This window comes from Aspergillus sydowii (assembly GCF_001890705.1).
Source record: "Aspergillus sydowii CBS 593.65 unplaced genomic scaffold ASPSYscaffold_2, whole genome shotgun sequence".
NCBI classification, from domain to species: Eukaryota; Fungi; Ascomycota; class Eurotiomycetes; order Eurotiales; family Aspergillaceae; genus Aspergillus; species Aspergillus sydowii.
In genome coordinates this window covers 2,229,253-2,250,634 of record NW_024467860.1, presented here as the reverse complement: position 1 = coordinate 2,250,634, position 21,382 = coordinate 2,229,253, and the positions used below count along the sequence as shown (strand labels likewise).

General features: G+C 50.5%; 5 protein-coding genes across 5 annotated transcripts; 2 read left to right on the top strand and 3 right to left on the bottom strand.

Moving 5' to 3' along the window:
• Positions 1-115: 115 nt before the first annotated feature.
• idi1 (isopentenyl-diphosphate delta-isomerase IDI1) lies at positions 116-1,103 on the bottom strand (the record flags this gene model as incomplete). The annotated part of the gene is made up of 3 exons (XM_040841540.1): positions 116-351; positions 431-769; positions 872-1,103. 3 exons carry the CDS (start codon positions 1,101-1,103, stop codon positions 116-118), a joined length of 807 nt encoding a protein of 268 aa, XP_040706338.1.
• Positions 1,104-1,836: 733 nt separating this feature from the next.
• Positions 1,837-3,130, bottom strand: ASPSYDRAFT_41207 (putative C2H2 finger domain protein (Ezf)). Its single transcript, XM_040846222.1, has 2 exons — positions 2,008-3,130; positions 1,837-1,888 (listed from the first exon to the last, which is right to left on the bottom strand). The coding sequence occupies exon 1, from the start codon at positions 3,059-3,061 to the stop codon at positions 2,108-2,110; it is 954 nt and encodes a 317-aa protein (XP_040706337.1). The 5' UTR covers positions 3,062-3,130; the 3' UTR covers positions 1,837-1,888; positions 2,008-2,107.
• Positions 3,131-4,827: 1,697 nt separating this feature from the next.
• Positions 4,828-8,165, bottom strand: ASPSYDRAFT_143883 (uncharacterized protein; the record flags this gene model as incomplete). Its single annotated transcript, XM_040841386.1, has 11 exons — positions 4,828-5,265; positions 5,339-5,402; positions 5,459-5,493; positions 5,551-5,626; positions 6,163-6,247; positions 6,317-6,363; positions 6,490-6,571; positions 6,905-7,185; positions 7,256-7,804; positions 7,859-7,993; positions 8,053-8,165. 11 exons carry the CDS (start codon positions 8,163-8,165, stop codon positions 4,828-4,830), a joined length of 1,905 nt encoding a protein of 634 aa, XP_040706336.1.
• Positions 8,166-8,924: 759 nt separating this feature from the next.
• Positions 8,925-13,840, top strand: ASPSYDRAFT_144695 (ubiquitin-binding serine/threonine protein kinase VPS15; the record flags this gene model as incomplete). The annotated part of the gene is made up of 3 exons (XM_040841457.1): positions 8,925-9,138; positions 9,194-9,314; positions 9,367-13,840. The coding sequence occupies 3 exons, from the start codon at positions 8,925-8,927 to the stop codon at positions 13,838-13,840; spliced, it is 4,809 nt and encodes a 1,602-aa protein (XP_040706335.1).
• Positions 13,841-18,210: 4,370 nt separating this feature from the next.
• ASPSYDRAFT_144497 (DENN (AEX-3) domain protein) lies at positions 18,211-21,064 on the top strand (the record flags this gene model as incomplete). The annotated part of the gene is made up of 3 exons (XM_040841435.1): positions 18,211-18,591; positions 18,653-19,672; positions 19,724-21,064. The coding sequence occupies 3 exons, from the start codon at positions 18,211-18,213 to the stop codon at positions 21,062-21,064; spliced, it is 2,742 nt and encodes a 913-aa protein (XP_040706334.1).
• Between the last annotated feature and the right edge of the window lie 318 nt (positions 21,065-21,382).

Below are 21,382 nucleotides of genomic sequence, written 5' to 3'. Positions count from 1 at the left end.
CGCATGCCGAATTCATATATTTCATGCCTGGAAAATTCTTTTTGCTAGCCAATGCATTTGGGGGGAATAACGCTGCTATTTCATCATTATAAATCTCTATCCCACCGTCTCTTCCTTACATACGGCGAATCTGTGTCTCGCCCTTGTACTGATCCAAAGAAGCAGAGCCGAGGTGGCTCCACCACTCAAACAGCATCGAGTTGCAGATGAGCTTAAACCACGGGGTAAACTTCAGGTCTGACTGCTTGAACATCTCCTTCAACTCCGTCTCGGAGACATACCGCGTGTCGCGGACCTCGTTCAGGTTAGGTTCAAGGTCGACATCTGCTTCGATAAAGAGGATATAGTCAACTAGAAACGAAAGCAGATATGTTAGCGACCGCACCCATTATGCCGCATGAATACAGGGCAAGTCAGGATTTTATCTTACTCTCATGTTCTCCCCACTTGCCATCACTAGGGGCCTTGTAGTGAATGCGAGTGAAGAACTCGAATTTCTCAATCGGGACCTGCTCGGGCTTGATGCCCAGCTCGTGGTTCAGCTTGCGCTGCGCTGCCCGCTTCACACCTAGAATAGCAGCGTCGAGCTCCGAACCTGTCTCACCGGGAATTCCAAGAGGGTGGGAGCAGCAGGTATTCGTCCACAGGTCGGGGAAGGTGATCTTTTCGGAGGCGCGCTGTTGCAGGAGCAATCGCTTCTGGGAGTCGAAGAGGAAGACGGAAAAGGCTCGGTGGAGGAGGCCGCGGTCGATATTTGTCATTAAGTGGCCTGTAAGTAAATCAAAATATGAGCAATTGCAGTTGTAATCAAAGATCTGGAGTCGATTTGCGGGGGGGAATCTGGGGTGGGGGTGAGGGGATATTTGCATACATGTCTTCTTGCTAGCACTCCCAATGGGCTTGTCATCATCGTCGAGAACAATGCACACTTCATCCATCAGACGAACTTGCTCCTCATCGTACCCGGCAAGCTCGTTGCTGTTTGTGACGGACGAGGTTGCCGCCGAGGGGAGGACTTCGCGTGCAAGCGAAGTATCGACGTCGGGGAAAAGACTCCCGACATTGTCCGCCGTAATTCTGGTGATGGTCTCTGTAGCGCTCATGATGGATGCCGTAGTGTATTTCCAAACCAATAACTTTCTCTTTCCGACACTGGAGTTCGGGAATCGGGTTGATTTATTTCGAGCAAACCCCCCTCTGGAGCGGTGAATCTCGGCAGAACTATTCTCTAATCTACTCTGTAGTCCTGGGAATATATCTATATCCAGTCTGATTTAAATCGTCCGCAGCGGAATACGGCACTTTGGCTTCTCAGCTGATCTGTGCTCGGAGTCCGATCGCTGGGAACATGGGGTATTTCTTTTTCTGGCTGTCCATTTCCTCCGACTCCGGATATTCGAGATTGCTTTACTGTTACAACGTATAAATTTATACCCATGTTAAGGATGCTTGGACGCATTTACTAGGTGAACAGAGGACTTAAAAAAGCATGGTCTAATAACCTCGAACCGTGTAGTGATGTCCATCTTCTCACAGCTGTATCTTTCGCATGGTCCTGCCATGTTTATATCATGTTCTATAGCCGCTATGCCACCCTCGATCTAATGATGTCGCCAAATTGGACTGTCAGAGCAAACAAAGGCTGATGGCACAGGAACAGAAATCATGCGTTGCAAAATGTAAATCAAGCAAAAACCCTCCCTAGAGCATGGCTCATGAAATCTACAGTGCTAACCTAAGTTGAGGATAGCTGAAGCAATGCAAAGCTAATGGCCTTGCTTAAGTATCGGTAGTGTGCGCTTCGCCGTTTAGGGGCTTAGATCCGCTCGACCCCTTTTATGATACACCGTGCCGGCTGGGAGAACAGCGACTTTCCCCAAATCTCCAGGTAGAGTCACTGAATCTCCGACCACGTCTGCATCCATCTGATCCATGTCTACAAGAGTATGTCAGCAATGTGCACTATTATAACCGCAAAAACAGGGATTCCTCTAACATACCTTACAAGTGTATCCTGACGACTGAAGCGAGCACCACATTGTTCACACGCGAACTTTCTAATTCCTCGGTGAACCTTTTTCCACACGTCAGCAAGAGCCAGAAAATATCACAGCGGACACTCTCGGATACATACACTATCGATATGCCTTCTAAGATCAGTTTTCCGGCCCAGGGACTTCCCACAGTCTTCGCAAGGGAATGACTTTCTCGCGTTAGGGTCATGCCTCCTCATATGCTCCCGACAGTTTGAACGACGAGTAAATCGAGTCCCGCAGATGGTACATTGGAGTCCACTCGCAGGCGGAAACCTCATTTGATCGTGCTCATGTGGCATTTCATTGTCCGTGCTCCATGGGGGGATTACCACAACTGGAAATGTCGATGTTGTTGTCGGCAAATTGGGATCGGTATCATGGCTTATTACTTTAGGTCCTCTGGTATCGTCTTCAGAGCTTTCGAGCTTGGGTAAAAAATCGCCTGTCCTGTGGTGTGCCACAGGGGCAAAGAGAGGCATGGACGTAGGTTTTGTATGCTCCGGGTAGGAGCTGTTGTGATAATCGGCGTCGGGGTCTTCTTTTATGCTGATGTCAGGCTCTGAACAAGGGGTATTTGGCCAAAAGCTGTACGGGTGTGTGTTCATCGTATCTGGTCCTGCTCGAAAGTCAAACGCCGATCCGCGACTCGATGAAGTGCTCATTGCTTGCGGGCCACAGTAGCTGAGAGGTGATGCAGAAGCCTCAGATCCGGCGTAGCGCTCGTAGAACGTGCCCGCCGATGCAAGACTTGTAGTATTCAACGAGCATCCGAAGGAGATTGTCGCGGGTACTGGTTGGGCCCAATCTGCGGTACAGCTTTCCGATGACGGATATTGTTGCGGATAGCTGGTAGAAGACTCTGAATCATAGTATGAGATTCCCAGCCCATGGTTCTGTGATGGAAATGGGGAAGTTGGGCCAATGTGTAACGGATTCGAATAGACAAGACGGGCCCGCGGCTCGACATCACCGGAAGAGGAAGCGAAGGACGAGGAGGTAGGAAAAGTCCCAGAGGGGCAATCCATTATTAATGTCGTAAGTTTCGACTGTATTGATGATAAGTAGTAGATGGAGTAGATAAATATGATAAATGTCAGGAGAAACAGCCTATTTCGAAGCGTTATCAAAGCTGTCTCTGCAACGTTTGAACAATGATATCTTTGACAGTGAAGCAAGTCGCAAAGATAGATTCATGTGGCCTAAAACAAGATAGAGCAATGACCCAAGAGGAGGGGTGTCTTGATATAAATGATTGCCAATGGCAGTTGCCAGGTACAAGCCAAGCAACTAGAGACGTGCTCTATAGGAGCAGAGTAACGAAAATCGTAGGCAGCCCTCGGGCCCTGCCTAGCGAGGCAGAATTGTAGAGAGCTTTATGCATGGGTGTTTCAAAAAAGAGGGAAGGTTGTGGGCCATGGCTGTTGGGAGAAGGGAAGGGGGAAGTACCTGGGCGCTGCACAGACCGGACCGGACTCGCTGCGATCAATTCTGCAATACGGAGATAGGCGCGGCATTCTAGGAAGTGTGCTTAGAGAAATTAGCGCCCAGGGAGTGTGACCGGGTCACAATTTCTCATTCATCGACGCTAGATTTCGCAGGAGGGCTGCGCAGGCGGATGGAATGACTCGAGAAGCGGTCACTACCGACAAACGATTCTGTTCAAAACGACAAGGCACACCCTCTTGATGGAGGGGGCGAGAAGAGAGGGATAGGCGTTTCCAGCGAGGGGATCATTCAGGGATCATTGCAAGGCAATGTGATTTGAAAGAGACCCAGTTAGCTCCACGGAAGAGGATTCTCGAATCATGCCGCGATGCATCAGACAGAAACAGGCTGCCGGGAGATTGCTGAAGGGCGCCTGGCATTTCCGATCGACGCTCTCTCCGCTGAACCAGCGCAGAATTTGTTTCTTCCTCTTTGTTGAATCAGGCATAGTGAGTGACCACTGACCCAGCAGTTCGGTACCCTAGCTTGGCAAAGATGCAGTGCGTGTCGCCAGGTGTGATTGGTAAACACAGCCGCACCGTTAGGAGGGCGGAGGGCCAGCTAAAAGAGCGCCGGAGTTGAAGACGGGCGAGGCGTTATCGAGGCTCCTCAAGCGAGAATCTAGAGACGATGGGTGGTGGATAGAGGCAGGTTGCGAGAGTTTAGAGAAGTTGGGGAGGGGAAACCGTACCTAAGACAACTCGGGGACGATCACCCTCCGCGCAGCCACGAAGCGCCAGGTCAACAATTGATCGCCCTACAATCTTATTTGTCTTATGGTTACCGCTAGCATAAGCAAAGGGTTATTGTTGCTTATTATTCCTATTTCTTCAGTTGGTTGTTCTGCTGCTGCCATTGGTCTGACTCTCTGCCACTGCCGAACACATCACTGGCAGTCCTTCCCAACAGCCAATAACTAACACTGCGATCAGGTTCTCTTTGTCCGATGCCTCTTCCTCGTAGACTGTTACTGGCAGTATGTCTAACTCGTGGTGTTGAGCGCCACCGAAATACGTATATGCATGTTAGCGCCAGCAGGAGAGTAAAGGAGCGGCAAAAGGAAACACCATGCAAACGTGGCCAAATAGACGAGAGCTAAACACATCTTTACCGATACGTCGTTGTCAAGTATCTCGATCCGCCCGCTGAGGCTCTGGCCAAACCAGTCTGCACTGGTGGGACCATATATGCAGCAAGTGCGTGCTAATATGGACCCCGGGAAGAACTTGGTATTCCGTCACGCTGTGGACATTTTTGACAGCATCCATACCCCCAACATTGCGAAACTCAGTTGTGGTGGGAACTGTCACTGTCGATTACGATGATGGATGCCAACTGCGGCGGCCACCCGCTCCACTTGGCCGCGGAGTCGCTCCATCTCGTTGACCATATCCACAACTTCTCCGTGCCCAGGCCGCTGTTGCCCATGTTCCGTATACCTTCTAGCTCTCGGGGAAGCCCGACGAGGGCGTGAGTCAATCCTAGGAAGCCCTGCAGATTGGTGGCAATATTGACTAGAACGAGCCCGGGCTATGGACGTCGGGCGACTTAATCGCGTCCGCTGCATGTTGGACGAACTAAAGCTGCCTTTTCGCGAGAAGAGGCGACGGCTTGACTCATAGGCCCAGAGCAGCGCAACACATGGAAGGTGTGTTGCTCTGAGGAGAATGATACGCACTCGTCTAATATCCTCCGCTGGTAGGAAAAGCCGCATTGGACGAATACAGAGCAGAGGAATGAGATTCTGCAAGCCCAAGAACGGCTTCCTGTTAGTGACAGTGTCTCAGGTCTACAGGGCAAGTATGTTCCGCACTAACCAACGGCGGCAAGAAGTAGGTTAGTCTGTTCGAAGTACTGCTCTCTAGGACATAGATAGCAAGTCTATACCTTAATCAGTGGCTGTTACGTTGATCCAATGCAAGTTTTCTTTCACTAACTGGAAGAGATATTCTTCTCGGGCGTGAGAGATGACCTGAAGGGGACTGGATTAGCATCGTAAAAACGCCCAGCTGAGAGCAAGTATACCCACCCCTTCCAAACTCATACTCATTAAACTAACCAGCGACGAAATTAATAACAAACTCGTCACGGACACAAAAACGAGCCTAGATCGTAACTGGATCAGCTGGAGAACAAGAAGTGTGGGGCTTCGCGGCCCGCCTCGCCGGTAGAGCAGCCGTGGAATAGCCCCAGCCTCAGCGCCCGGCGCCAAAAGCTGAAAGACAGAAAATTCCCAGAACAAAGAGAAGGAAACAGTAGATCAACCGCATGGAAATTCGGAAACGTGACAGAAAACGTATGCGAGGGGTTTATTTGGGCGTGCTGTGGCGCAGCATCTGCATTTATTTTCGAGCACTCACATCAAACCACATCCAAAGAACGGGGAGATCTTTGAACTAGCGCGTTAGCTATCTTGCAACGAGAGCCAACCATTTTGACAAGACAATTTATTTGAGATCCTTGCATGACGGTGTGGACTTACATCGTAGCAAATGTCCTGTGAGCCAATCGAGTCAGCCACGTCAGTAGATGCATCTCTACCGCTCGGTTCAAGTATGACGCACGAAACCCAGGTAGTTAGATCTGCCTCGTGCGGCTAATCAGCAAAGCGGTCGGTAACAGGATGTTTTCACCGCCATACCCAAAGAACACATTAACTAGAATCCAGGACATCTTCTTTACTGAAAAGCGGTCACGGGCGAGCATGGTGAAGGTCGTCAGGAACCCTAAGACGTAGTATTAGGATGTCAGATGCTTGTCTCAGCCAGACTTGACGTACGCGACGATCCGCTTACCCAAATATAGTATGATAATCACAGGAGTAAACCGAAGAGGTTTTGGTCTAGATTGTGAAAATCAGCCTTATTGTGTTGCCAGCCCCGGTGTCGGCCATAATACCATTTCCTTGAGGACGGGGATCTATCATAGAGCGAATCTGTTAGTTCTCATTTCAGAGTATGCGTCACACTCGCAGTATGCGGCACCTACAAGGCTTCCAAAATAGGGATTCAAGCTGACGAGAGAAAATATCCTATTACAAACATCATGTTCTGAGTCACAATATCAGGGATGCTTTATCTGACGACATACCTTGGCACAAGAAACAATGCTTCTAGAGAAAGTATGTCAAACGACAGGTCTGTAATGTACCCGTCCTTTTGACTCAAACCAACAGCCCCTAAAGGATTTATTCAATTGAACAGGCCATACAATATAATCATGAGTTGCGGCATTTGGGAAAGGTGAGGAATATCCAAAACGGCCCTGGAACCATCTGGGCGCCACATTTCAGAGAGCCTGGCTGCAAGGGGGCGTTGGAAGTGGCTTGCAAAGTCACACGGCCTGACGGCCACAGCAGATTCAGCAAGGAGATGGGAGCTTACTTGTGATGACGAAAATAAGTCCAGTCCCTATTATACACAAATCCCAAATGTTCCAGAAAGTCATCTGATAGAACAGCATTCCTGAGTCGACGAGACCGCTCAATTCATCGTAAGCAACAGCTACAATCCAGACATACAGGATGGCCTCGAATACACCTATCGCTGTTGGATTTCTCTCAATCAAAACCGCATAATAAAGGAACAAAAACGAAACGAAGAATATGGCTTCAAAAGCCTTTCGATATACCGGCACTCTTAAGCGAGGGTAGGGGTCTGCTGTTCTGTTGCATGTGTGAGTATATCAACGTATTTGTAACCTGCCAAGATGACCCGAGAGGCCGAGACTCGTACCTTTCATTAAAGAGCCGTGGTTTCTTCGTTGAGTGCACGCTCAGTGAGTCCCAAAAAACAATTTTCCCATTCCATAAATCGTTTACCACATTTTCGACCACCCTTTGGCTAAGGAGTTTCTTCGCATACGCAATGGTAGCAATCTCTAGGGCATTTAACCCAAAAAACATGGATAGTTCGCCACTAGATTTCGAATTATCCGGGTCGTTACGAGACCCCTGGTGATCACTTTCGCAAGTGTCCCTAAGCAGTCTACTGCTCTCGAAAACGTGATCCGAAGTGAAATTTGGTAAAAGTGGGTTGGCCTCATTCCTCAGAGTATTGCTCTCGAATGGTGGAACTGCATAGCCAGGCACCACAGTCTCTTCGTGGTCAATGCTGCTCCTATGTTGGAATGGGGGTCTAAGTGCTTCGAGGAGATTTTCGATCAATTCACGCCGATTAAGGCGGCAGAGAAACTGCCAGGCAACATATTCACACATATGGCCTCTTGCCCCATTTGGGTCACCGTCATATTCAGCCGCCTTATCAAATTTCCACTTCCAAATCCTGCGACAGGGGTTCAGAAACACAATCATCGATCATCGCCCGAGATCAGCCTACATTAAAGCGGGTACAGTGGAAGGATTATGCGATTTGTCCACTAATGAGTTGACAAGCAATTTCAGGCGTGGATCTGGGGCGGATTTTATTTCTTCGAATGTACACCATATTTCGGATACTGACGAGGTTAAAAAACTGAATGGTGCGCATTAGAAATGCCCTCAACACAGGCGCTGAGGGTTCTGCATCATTACCTGTGCAACTTCTGGATCACCTCAACGAGCGGCTCGTCGTGTTCAATAGTCGGGATATCAAAACGCTCAGAGTCTACCGAGGGAAGTAGCGATGTTGTTGACTCGTGTGCCATTATGGAAGATCAATCTACAACAGAAACTTCAGCAAAAGTTGCCTCAGGACGCAACTCCGAGAGTTCACCACGAGGCTATATTTTACTATAGGCAGCCTATCAGAGTATCTACCTCAAGCAAGTGAGCTGTTTCCCTCAGCTAGAGGGTCGGGGGTCGCGATTTCTGCTCTTTTCGCTGTAGAAAATAGTAGGCAGCCTCGGATTTTCAAATCCACAACGATGGTCTGACAGCTGTTAGCTCAATGCTACACATAAAATAACATAACACAGCCGAGATTGCCAAAGCGACTATCAAACCTACCGATTATTGGCACAGAATTCCAGAACGAAACATGGGTGATGAAACCTAAGCTCCCGAGGATCTACCGGGTCACTCGGGGCCAAAATGACCAATTCCCGTCGACGCACTCCAAAGACAGCGTAAGTTTTGGTGCCGTATAATCCAGAATACCAATAAACTTTGGGACTCTCAAAAACAAGGGCTAGAAAAGCACTCGAGTATGTCGAGGAACGAAGGTTGGCTGGCGAAGGAAGATAAGCCCGCCCTCACCGCCTTGACAGCATGTGATCCGCGCATCCATCATCCGTCCGCCCCTCTACGCGTCCTTGTCCAATTGTGATCTTTGATCGTGCAGCCCTTTGTTGGAGAAAGATTGTGAGGTCTTTTCCGGTGGTTCGCCGTCAGCTGGGCTTGACGTGCATTCAAACGATGGTCATCTCCTGAGTTTTATCTCTATGTAATGAAGACGCCGCGACACGATGGGTCAAGGCTACTCCCTCACGACCCTTTCTGCGGGTTCGGCGGGGATCGATATCCCCGAGCTATCGGACCTGACATATGAGAAGTCTATGGGCGGTGGCAGGTTCATGAAAAGTATCCGCGCTAGGCAAAGAAATGGCTTGGTCTTTGTAAAGATAATCATGAAGCCTTATCCAAGCATGAAGCTGGAGCCTTACGTCAGAGCCATCATCCGTATGTTTCACGATCCCTACTTGTCATCAGAACACGTTCTAATACTCCGGGGTAGGCGAACGTGACTTGTTATCAGACATTCCAAATGCATTAGGTTCTCAGAGGATACTGGAAACAAGTATCGGTGGATACCTAGTGCGCCAGTATATCCACAGCTCACTATACGATCGTATGAGGTGCGGGATATGAACCCCGCGATTAAGAACTGAATAATTCTGACCTGTATAGCACTCGGCCCTTTCCGGAGGACATCGAGAAGAAATGGATCGCCTTCCAGCTTCTCTGTGCTCTCCGAGACTGCCATGCGGTTGAGGTTTTCCACGGCGATATTAAGACCGAGAACGTCTTGGTCACGGCGTGGAACTGGGTGTATCTCTCGGATTTTTCCTCTTCATTCAAACCCACTTTTCTTCCAGAGGACAATCCTGCCGATTTCTATTTCTACTTTGATACGTCTGGGCGTCGAACATGCTACTTAGCCCCAGAGAGGTTCCTTGTCGCGAACGAGGAGCCGGGAAGTAGGAATGTCAACTGGGCTATGGACATATTCAGTGCCGGCTGTGTTATTGCAGAGCTATTTCTGGAGTCGCCGATCTTCACACTGAGTCAAATCTACAAATATCGGAAAGGCGAGTATAGCCCGGAGCACAGTCAACTAGGCAAGATTGAAGATCCTGAAATACGTGCTTTAATCCTGCACATGATTCAGCTTGACCCCGAATCCAGATATTCAGCTGAAGAGTACCTGAACTTTTGGAAAATCAAGGCATTTCCAGAATACTTTTACAGTTTCCTGCATCAATACATGTCCCTTATGACAGACCCTTCCTCTGGCCGGACACAAGTGGAAGCCGGATCAGCAAACCGAGGTGAAGCTGATGACAGGATAGAGAGGGTTTATCTAGACTTCGACAAGATATCTTTCTTTCTGGGTGCAACCCCCAAGGCCAACAAATGCGGCTCCACGAGTATCAGTTCTAGGCTTACGGGCAACATTTTCCCTGTTGAGCTCGACCTGCCACATTATGAGCACCAAAATTCGAAGCTTCGCACGCGAACCGATGATGGGGTGTTAATTTTCTTGACACTAGTCGTCTCCAGTCTCCGCAACACGTCCAAAGCATCAGCTCGAATCAAGGCTTGTGATATTCTTCTTGCATTTGCGGAGAGAGTATCTGATGAAGCCAAACTGGACCGCATTCTTCCCTATATCATGATTCTCCTCAACGATCGCACGGATTCTGTGAAAATTGCCGCAATACGTGCCCTTGCGGGTCTCCTAGAGATGGTTCAGGTCGTGTCTCCGGTTAATGCGTATCTTTTCTCAGAGTACATCTTCCCCAGGGTACAGCCGTTTGTTCTCAGCGCGAACTCGCACCCCAATCCACCCGTCCGTGCTGCGTATGCCTCCTGTATTGCATCACTGGCACATTCTTCACTCAGATTCCTAGATATGATGCAAGCATTACGGTCTGACACACGCCTGCCCACGTTAATGCCGGCTGGGTCTGAACCAAGATGGACCGAGGACGCCACTTACCATAACCTTTACGACGTGGCAAGGATGGATCTCCTTGACTACTTTGAAGCTCACACGAAGGCCCTGTTGACCGACAGCGATGCGTCCGTCCGTCGCGCATTCCTGGGATCAGTCTCCAGTTTATGTGTTTTCTTCGGCAACCTGAAAACCAACGAGGTCATCTTGAGCCATCTCAACACATATTTGAATGACCGGGATTGGATCCTCAAGTGTGCATTCTTTGAGGCCGTCGTGGGTGTTGCGGCCTATGTAGGGAGTACATGCTTGGAGCAGTATATCCTACCTTTGATGGTGCAGTCGATGACAGACCCAGAGGAGTTCGTTGTTGAGAGAGTCATCCGCTCGCTTGCCGCCATGGCCGATCTTGGTCTTTTCCAGAGGTCGACCACTTGGGACCTCCTTCATGCTACTGTTCGCTTGCTAGTCCATCCAAACGCTTGGATCCGAGAAGCATCTGTCAGCTTCGTTGTCAATTCGACCAAATTTATATCTGTCGCAGATAAATATTCTATCCTTTCACCGCTTGTGCTCCCGTTTCTGCGGGTGCCTATTGTGGACTTTTCCGAAGTGGATATGCTTGATGCTCTGAAAGCTCCACTCCCAAAGGCTGTGTATGATTTGGCGTCTGTGTGGGCTTCAAAGGCCGAAAAGGGCCTTTTCTGGAAGTCTATCAGTCGAGACGGCACCTCAGCTCTAGGTAGCGCTAATTTTTTGGCTCCGAAGAAGAACCAGAAACCCTTGTCTCTGAGCTCGCAACCCAAAAATGAAGAAGATGAGTATTGGATCGCGCGAATGAAAATGTTGGGAATGAGTACAGACGACGAGTCCAAGCTGATCGCTCTCCGTGAGCATATTTGGAGGGTCTCAATGCGACAAACGAAAGAACTCGAAAATGGAAAATCTCCTTTAAACAATGTTGTTGCTTTGATCGATTACGGAGTTACGCCTCAGACTGTGTTCTTCGATAGAAGTCAAAACGTCAAGCCGCGGAGGAACTCCCTAGGGAGACCTCCAACAACTCGAGCCGACGATAACAAGCCACATACAATAACCGATGCATTGCTTGATGCTTCAACCACAATTGACAACACGACAAATTCCCGGCGGCGACACCCGCGCTCCAAAAGCAAAGTACCACAGGAAACGGCGGGGGCCGTCACTACTCCGCGACAAAACGCTGTTGACATTCTTCGTGCTGAGGAGTCACCCAGTTCCTCGCCTATCGCATCATCCCCGAGTGCAGCCCCAGGGTCTCGACCAATGTCGCCCCCTAGCTCGGATGCAGAGCACAGGATCTCAGAAGGTAGACGAAGTCCTGGTCAAGAGAGTTCATCAACGGAAAGGGAGAATCTCAGTGTGAAAGGATTAACCGCAGGAGTGCAGAAGAAGTCGAGCGCCATAAGCTTGCTCAACCGTAATACCGCAAAAGCATACGCAGAAACAGGTACCAGTCCAGCAAATGCCTTTGGCAAAGTCGGTGTTCCACACCAGCGCGATGCAACTGAGCCGGCCGCCTCGCCTGCACCTCGTGAAAGGAAACCTCTGGGGCAGCAAGTGCAGCAGTACCGCGCCAACCACTCTTACGGAGGAGACGATCCCACGATTCTCAAGCTTTTGGACTCTGTTTTTGCAGAAAATTATCCCACGGATTTCTTTGATCTTGGCCCTTACGTTAAAGAAGTGGATAGTCGACGTCCAATAACGAAGGCAAACGATCGCGATGCAAACAAGGTCTGGAAACCAACAGGAACACTCGTGGCCCTATTTGGCGAACATAGTGCGCCAGTAAACCGAGTAGTTGTTGCTCCAGATCACTCATTCTTTGTCACTGGCTCTGACGATGGGACTGTCAAAGTCTGGGACACAACACGCCTAGAGAAGAACCTGACGCCTCGCTCACGTCAGACCTACCGCCATTCTAATGACGCCAAGGTGAAAGCTTTGACCTTTGTTGAAAATACACATACATTCGTCAGCGGTGCTACTGACGGTAGTATCCACGCGGTCAAGGTTGACTACCACAATGTCAACGGCACGGTGCGGTACGGAAAACTGCAGCTAGTGCGCGAATATCAGTTATCCACGGCAGACGATGGGTCTCCCGAGTACGCTATCTGGCTTGAACACTTTCGTGTAGATGCGCAGTCTACGTTGCTTATTGCAACGAGCTTATGTCGAATCATTGCTCTGGACATGAAGACAATGTTACCAGTCTATGCATTGCAAAACCCGACCCACCATGGAACACCTACAACTTTCTGCTGTGATCGCAAACACAACTGGCTTCTCGTCGGTACAACACATGGGATCCTCAATCTCTGGGATCTCAGGTTCCAGGTCCGGCTTAAGGCTTGGGGTTTAACGGGCTCCGGTCCTATTCACAGATTGCAGGTTCATCCGACCAAAGGTCGTGGCCGATGGGTGTGTGTCTCAGGGAGCGGCAGACACGGGAATGAGATAACGGTTTGGGACATTGAGAAAATCCGATGCCGTGAGGTATATCGAGCTGATTCTCTTGGGCTCAACAACACGAATCACAAGGATACGTCAGAGAATCAAAAACTCAAACAAGCCCAACTTAGTCAAAAAGACTACGAAGCATGGCATGTTGAAGGAGACCGTCCAGAAGGCATGCTCAGCCGTTTTGCAACCGAAGTACCAGGAACCACGGAATACCCATCCGGCCCCACAGGTGCTCCATCTGGAATCTGCACTTTTGCCACTGGATTTGACTCGCCGGACGATGGAAAGGACAACAGCATCCGATGCGGTTTCATCATCTCAGGCGGATGTGACCGCAAGATCCGATTCTGGGATTTGGCTCGACCCGAGCAATCTAGCATTGTCAGCGGACTCGATCCCGTCTCAGATGGAGGGATGACGGGGTCGCCCCGCTACGAACTATCCCAACCGGTTGCGTCGCTCCTTCTAACCACCGAACACCTACCCAACCCAGCTACCAACGGCAACGGCGGCGGCGCAAAGGGGGCCAGTAAAAGGAGCGGAAGCGGGCGGTTACCGCGGAGCACGGTGATAAGCCTTCAGCAGCAGCAGCTCTTGAAGAGCCATCTAGATTTTATTCAGGATATCGCGGTGCTGCGCGTGCCCTACGGCATGGTTATAAGCGTAGACCGAGCAGGGATGGTTTACATTTTCCAATGAGCTAAGGATAATAATGTACAATATGATGAGAAGAATATTAACGCTTATGCTACTTCATCCGTGTTGGTCTCATTTGCACCGAACACTTTCGGCGACTCGCCTGCGAGACGCTTCTTCTTTGAAGGCGCTCAAGTAGAAAAACAACTATCTGGCTTCAAAGCCTTCGCCGTATAACAGAGTCTTAAGTGGACGATACCCTGATAGCCGTACTGGCATTATCATTACCGAGCGGACACCAAGATGCTGTTCCAAGCGAACAGTGCTACTACGGTCACGGCTCCATCACAGCAACCCCGATGGGCCACGACATGAGCACCGTATCGACACTCCGCACTCACATTGGAACGGTGAACAGGGATAACCAGCCCCCCCCCCCGCCAGCGTCAGCAGCAATCCGCTTAAAAGGGTACTCACTCACTCCAGAGGAAAACCTTATTCACGGATTGCGATTCATCGCGGCCAAAACGAGGCAAGCCCAACCAAGTCAGGTCAAGCCCATTGCTGTCCTGCACACGAGTCATAATCCCGGTCTCATCTTGCATGCGCGCGGCATATTAGTGGCTCAAGTTTAACTTCTTCATCCCTCCATCCCAGCCTCTTCTCGTTCCTCAGTTGTCACTCGTCATCCATGCATGCACTGTCCCTCATAGGCAAGTACAGGAAGGAGATACATGCCAAATGTGATCTGTCTGAGCTTAATTCAATCAGATGACGGGTCATCACTCGTCAGCCTTGGAAGCCGTTGGATTTCCGAACCTAAGTCGTTGAGCCTGGGTCTACAGAGGGTGACCGAAACAACACCTCCCGTACCGCCACTCATGCTAATGTGACCTATCAAGGGATGATCGGTGGGCGGTGTTCCATTACTATTTACTACTATGTATTAAGTTCAAGGTAGGTTTGAGGTGACAGGTCACGATCAGAGATCCAGGTGAAACAAAAAACGGCTTTTGAGATTGGGTTCGGGATGTTGGATTGGCTGGGTTTCTTGTCTCCTGCTTGGTTCCCGGGCCTGGTCTGTGTGTATGTCTATATGGTGGTGTTGCCATGTATACGTTCGGACGGGCGGATATTGGTCGTTTGTATATTCCTGGATAAGTTATTGCTGTAGCTACGCGGTAATGAAAGTATTGTGTGGAAATTCATTGATTCTTAAGTGGGTGAGTCGTGAAATGTACAAGTGGTGATGCATATATATATTGACCACGATAGCAGGTAAAGGAGCAAAACCGACAAAAACACCATTCCATCAAGTGTAAATTAAACGACCATATCAAAGGCCTTAAACAGCGTATTGTTACGATACGAAGAGAACAGACATTTTAGAAATTATTTCAAATTACTTAGGGCTTAAACTGCGGTTCTACAGTCGACACACTCGGGACCAAACCAACCTCAAACAGCCGCGTTGCATACCGTCCAGTAAAAGTCACCCTACCCCTTTCGATGGAAATTGAAAACGCAATAAACCGGCAGTACGCGCTCCTCAAAATTCAGTACTACCTTGCCGTCTCCCGCTCGGCGAGAAACTTTCTCCTCTCGCCGTGTTCAATTTATTGGATCTGTGTACTATGTTCCTCTGCCGCAATCCCATTTGCCCGGACGAGAGTGAAGCCAAACGGCAAAGATGCGCGTCATGAGCCAGAGTACGGCATTTGGGTGGTTGTGAGGCGAGTCTGTTTGGCGACTCCAACGCCAGCGTTTGCCACAATTTGAGGAGCGAGGAGCGAGGAGAGGGTCACGGCTCACGAGTGGGGAGTCGCGGTGGATGTTAGCGAATGGGGTGATGGTTTCGAATTCTGTTGGATTGCTCTGAGCCTCCGTTGTCTGCAATCAGTAACCCCGGCCCGGTTGGGGGAAGTTGCATTCCAACTAACGGGCAGAGACAGGACTCATGGATGATCGTTTGAGCTGGCCGGCCTCTCTGTTTGATATCGGGCCACCAAATGGCTGTGGCTTGACTGACACATGAGTTACGAACAGAGAATCTCCAGTAGCGGAAGCATCGTGTCCTCCTTGGTAGATCCTGCGATGATTGAACGCGTTGCTCAAGTAGGTTGGTTGCAATGGTTTGGATATACACGTGGGAGCTTCTCGACATCTACGAATTACACTAACCTGGTTGAGACTTTTTGGGGGCTTGGATGCTTGGAGGCTTGAGGACTGTGCGTGCATATCCGGGGTAAGCTGGACGGCACTCGTTCACATCGTTGGTTTCCGATACCTCATTGGCACGAGTCCTCGATTTATCCTGCCGCGGGAAGCGTTGTCCGGAAGTTCTGTCGAGTGTCGATACAACACCACTACGGAGCACTATGGTTGACAGTTCCAGCCACTCGGCCGGATATAACCAGGACAAAGAGAGTCTCCAAGTCAAGTTCGAAAGATTGAAGGTGTCTTGGACCCGCAGTTTGCAGACACGAAACTGCCGAGCTGGAGGGAGGCCCGATCGGCGGAGAAAACGAGCTTGCGCACAGGCCGTGGAATCGTGGACTGTGGGTGATTTGAGATTCCCGAAGAGATGTCACGCAGTCGCAGGGGTTGGAAAATGGATATGCAAGCCGTCGCTGCATTGTAAATCGGGCGGACCAGAGTAAATTTATTGACTCCTATTAGTGTGACTGTGTCTGAGGTTGACAGTCTGCATGGTGGTTGAACCTCATGTACCACCGCGACTCGAGCAGGCCGGGGTTGAATCTGGCTAAATGACACCTCTGCACAGTTGCACAACAAGATTGTTGCGATCATCTTTGTGACATTATTGATGAAGTTTAGAAGACTGGGCTCGAAAATTGGGCGCGCGATGAAGAAAATCAATAAATAGCGCAGTAGCGACGACAATGTCAGTGGTACGGTCGGGCGGATCTGAACCAAACAATGACAGTGCCATTGAGACGAGGGCGACCGTGGGCGAGAGTCGAGGACAGTCTGGACAACTGACAGTCAACAGCGCAAGGAGCAGCCTCACCCCACTGCAAACGCGGTCGTCGTTTGTGACCAAGGATGAAATTGCAATTATTCTCCGATGGCTGCAGGCTTGCAGAGTGCAGACACTGGCAGTCAGACAGGATCCAGCGGGCTGCCTCGGGACGGGAAGCCATGTTGGAGCAGAAGGTTCCCAGACCGTGCAACCTGAATCGATAAGCTTAGATCTCTCGATCCATCAAATCTGTGCAGTGTGATCGGGACTGAGTTGTCACTTGTCACCGAGTCGCCCTCTGCTTCGCAAGCTGCTGCAGGGAGTTCCCAGTATCACAGAGCCACTACTGCCGAGCTGTGGGTGGCCGACTGCTAAATGGTAAATAATGATCATCCTTGAGCCATTCACATTGCCTCCTCCTTGTGCTCGGTTTCAGATTGCCCAACCCCTGATAAGCTCCAAGCACCAGGCTAAACCTTCTCGGTTGGAAAATTTGTCACTCTGTCCACTCGCTCAGCTTGCGCCTCCTGGCGGTCTCACTCGGACGGGACTCGTGGCGATCTCTAGCGTGGAAGCTTCCTGGAACTGCCTTCGAATCCACTGTGCGGACGACGGACTCCTTATCCGGCTCTATTCGTAGCCAGTCAGTCAGTCACTGTTCATATTGGAATACTCAACCTCCGACTGCTCAGGGGAATAATCCGCGACAGTGGCTCTCCGGCGCAGGAGCAAACAGATGACTCCGCAGCCTAGACTGCTCCTGTCCTAATGCAATAAATGACGATTACTATTACCACAACCGCATTGATTAAAATTCGCCCAGATTAATATCCGAGCCCCTTAGCCTGTGCTCTGGAGTCGCCGGCTGCAGGGCTAAGCTGTTCGGGGACAAGATTGACTCCGTGCCTGCCGTGTGCTCCTCTTGCTTCTCCTCTGCCCCTGTTCCTGTTCTTCTGTGCCTGGCCCCGTCAGTAGTCTTGTTCCTGGCCCAGTCCCAGTTCCGTGCTCTCCGCCCCCTCTTCCATGCTTCTCCTCTCTCTTCTTCCTTACTCTTCCTTCATCCTTCCTGTTTTCCGGTCATCCATTTCTCGACGGCAGCCAAGAGAGGTATCACGCCTTGCTTCGTTTCGCTGTTCGATACACCTCTTTCTTTTTCGACGTGCTCGCGGGTTTGGGAGATGCTCTTCGCGTCTGTTCAGGTCCTGTAGTAGCCGTCTCCGACAGCCTTAATCTGCCGTCACTCTTTGGCTGCTCCCCTTTCGCCTTTCGTCCTTCCTTTCTGCTTGTCACTCACTCCTATTCTCGCCTCAGCAGCGCTGCCCCTCGTATCTAGATATCGTTTCTGAAAGCGATATCTGGAAGGGGAAAAAAAAGTCCGGCTACTTGCGAAAGCCGGGGGCTCTTTGTACAACAATCTTTTACTACACATTCCTCATATTCAACCACCAATATGGGTCCGTCTCTGAGAGACCACTCATTCTACGCCCGCCCGCCCACTCGCGAACGGCCATCGACTCGCGACCAAGGGGAAAATTCGCTGGTCGTTCCTAGTCGCACCTCCTCGCTACACTCCCGTATCACACAACCGATCCCTTCCCAGGCCAACTTGAAACCAGCACAGCGAACGCCGAAAACGCTCACCCATGCGTATATGGTATGCGGTGTGGGCCGGGAGCCCTCGCAATGGGTCAAGGCACCTGCGCCTTCTCAGGGGAAGATTGGACATATGAAGGGTGCGGTGGGCCAGTTTTGGTTGCCAGAGATCTTGGGAAGCAGTCCCCGCCTGGAGCAGGACAATGAAATTGCAAAGGCTCTGCATTCAGCAATGAGGGTGAGCATCTGTCTTTTAAAAAAAAAATACCTTGAGGAAACGCGAGACTAACAAGTGATAGGCCTGCTTTCCTCACGATGTCGAGATTTGCACCGGCAAAAACCAACCACACTGCGTTCACCATGCTTTCGTGTTACAGCAGGATTCTTCTCACACCCTTTATGGAATTGCCCTGCGCGTCTGGTCCCGCGCTGACGAAAAGCGCGCCGAAACAATCCGCGAACTGCGTAAGAAGACCGAGTCTGACTTTTACGACAACCCCGAGGAGACTTACTGGATCCCATACTGTCTGAGCTTCCTCTCCCGGTATCCATTGTACGATTTGCTCGGCGATTATCTTCGTGGAATGTGGATCCACTGGAACAAGGCTACCAATCTCTTCCACGCTGAAGAAGTCTCCCGCATTCTCAGCTTCCCCGCGCCCCGCCTGAATGACCTTGTTCGGATCGACATGAAGGACTATGCCCTTTGTTACCAATTCCCATCGTCTCCCACGGGCTTCCAGAACTTCTCCATGTGGCCGTTGTTCACATGTTTGTCAATTCCTAACATCGTTGGTGTCATTGAGGCCGCTGTATCCCCCACGCGCCGCATCATTTTCGTCAGCCACTACCCGGCGATGCTCACCATTGCCGCGGAAACTATCCGTTACTGTGTTCGCATTTACGAGTGGAGTGGTCTTTACGTGCCAATGGTTCACGCCCGCCATATCAAGGATCTCGTACAAGAACCCGGTCCCTACATTCTTGGCGTGACGGCTGAGTGCCGTACACTGTTTAACGCCCCTTCCGATGCTCTCGTGGTAGACTTGGACCGCAACTTTGTGCTTACCTCCAGCCCACCGAACGTTTTGAACCCCGGCCAGCGCACAAAGTTCATCAACCGCTTGACGCAGGCGTTGAACGGCGATGTTTCCCCATCTGGTGTCCCCAACCATCTCCGCTCCGCGTACGCTGGGGGCAAGCTTATCCCAGCTGGACAGATCATTGTCATGCGGGGTGAGGTCGAGAGCATTGAGGAACCCACGTGGTGGAACCAGGACTCCGTGATGGGAGTTATGGACCACGTGTGTGAAAAATTGGTGAGTAACCCGCAGGAGCTAACTGAATCATGGTATACTGACCCTTCCTAGGGACGCAACACCGGCATGAAAGCCATTTTCGGCGGCTCAGTGAAGAAGCCACTTATGACCAAGGTCTCGATGCGTCACCTCAATGAAATTGTGCGTGAACGTAACCAGTACTCGCGTGACGCCATGGAGGCATGGCAAGACTTTATCAATCTCAAGGGCCGCATGGATACCGAAATTGGCAAGGTCACCAAGCGCAACAACTTCTTGGTGGAGGAGTTGGAAACCTGGAAACAACAGTTCCTCAAGTTCCAGGCCTTTGCTGAGCAGCTCACCAAGGAAACCAGCGAACTCAAGGTCAAGATCGATAACCATAAGCGTGAGAACCGTCGCCTTTCTGGCCTTATTGATCAACAGAAGGACGATGTCGCTCGTCTTACTCTGCGCCTTTCTGGCACTGAGAAGCAGCGTGACGATGCTCTCGAAGCCTTGGTTCTCCAGCAGGAGATCGCAGAAGAGTTGGAGCGCGAGCGCAAGCGCAACCAGAAGGAGCTTGCTGCCTTGCAGCACACGACTACCTCTCTTGCACGCCAGCGCGATGATGCCCATCGGGTTGTCCTGCACTTGCGTAGTTTGATTAATGGCAAGTCTCACCAGATGGAACACCTTGTCCGCTCAATTGGCAACTCAGCCGACCTCAGCGAACTCGCTGAGCAGGAAACTGCTGAGGAGGAGACTGAAAAGCGCGCAGAGTCCGTGAAGGACCGCGATGAATCAAAAACAAAGGAATCTCAGGCCGAGAGCGATTCCTCAAATGGTGTGTCGAACGAAAATCCAGACCTGGAACAATATTTGCTGAACATTGGTAAAGGACAACGCAATATTGCGCGCCTCAGCGTGACTGATGTCGCCGATCGCTACCTGCGAGACAAGACAGATGCGATCTCCGACATTATCCGCAGCATCAGTGAGCAGTGTGCCGCTGCTGTCGAGGGCTTGCAACTTGCCCAAGATGCGGAGGATGGCGATTCTGTGACTGGAAAATCCAACCAGGATGAGAACCGTCTTGAAGCTGCTCGGGGATTGTCGACTCCCCGAGAGGGTAGCGAAATGGGTGACAGCGAGAGCAGCACCCTTCACCCCGATGGGCGGACAAGCGTGCCCCCTACTCCTGACTTGATCCACAACCGGTCAAGCACATCGATGTCAATGGTCAGCAGCTCAACATTCCCCGAGAGGTCTAGCCAACAGTATGGACCGGGTGAGATCCCAACCCGGATCGTCGAGGATGACGACGAGCACGCCCATGAGACGGATGGCATGGACGACCAAACCGAGACTGGCACACTTTCCAAGCAAGCCAGTGAGGACCTCATGCGATCCACTCCTCGCATGCTCGCGTAAATATCTCTCATCAATCGATGATGCAACGATTGATTTCGACGACTTCGACACGACATCTGCTCCGCATACAAACAATATTGTCAGATATAGAGCGAGTTGTGACCAATCTTGTCACTATTTTTGGTTTCCAGTCTTGTTCGCGCCGCTTTTGGATATTTATACCATCACAACGTCTATGTCGAACGTTTTTTTTTTTTTTTTTTGGACGCTTTTTTGCTTTCTTTCTGGAGGAACTTATCCTTGGCACTTATTCTTATTTTCGCTTTATTAAAGGCTGTCAGGCTGACGGCCTCGCTTGATTCCCCCCACGCTTCGCAC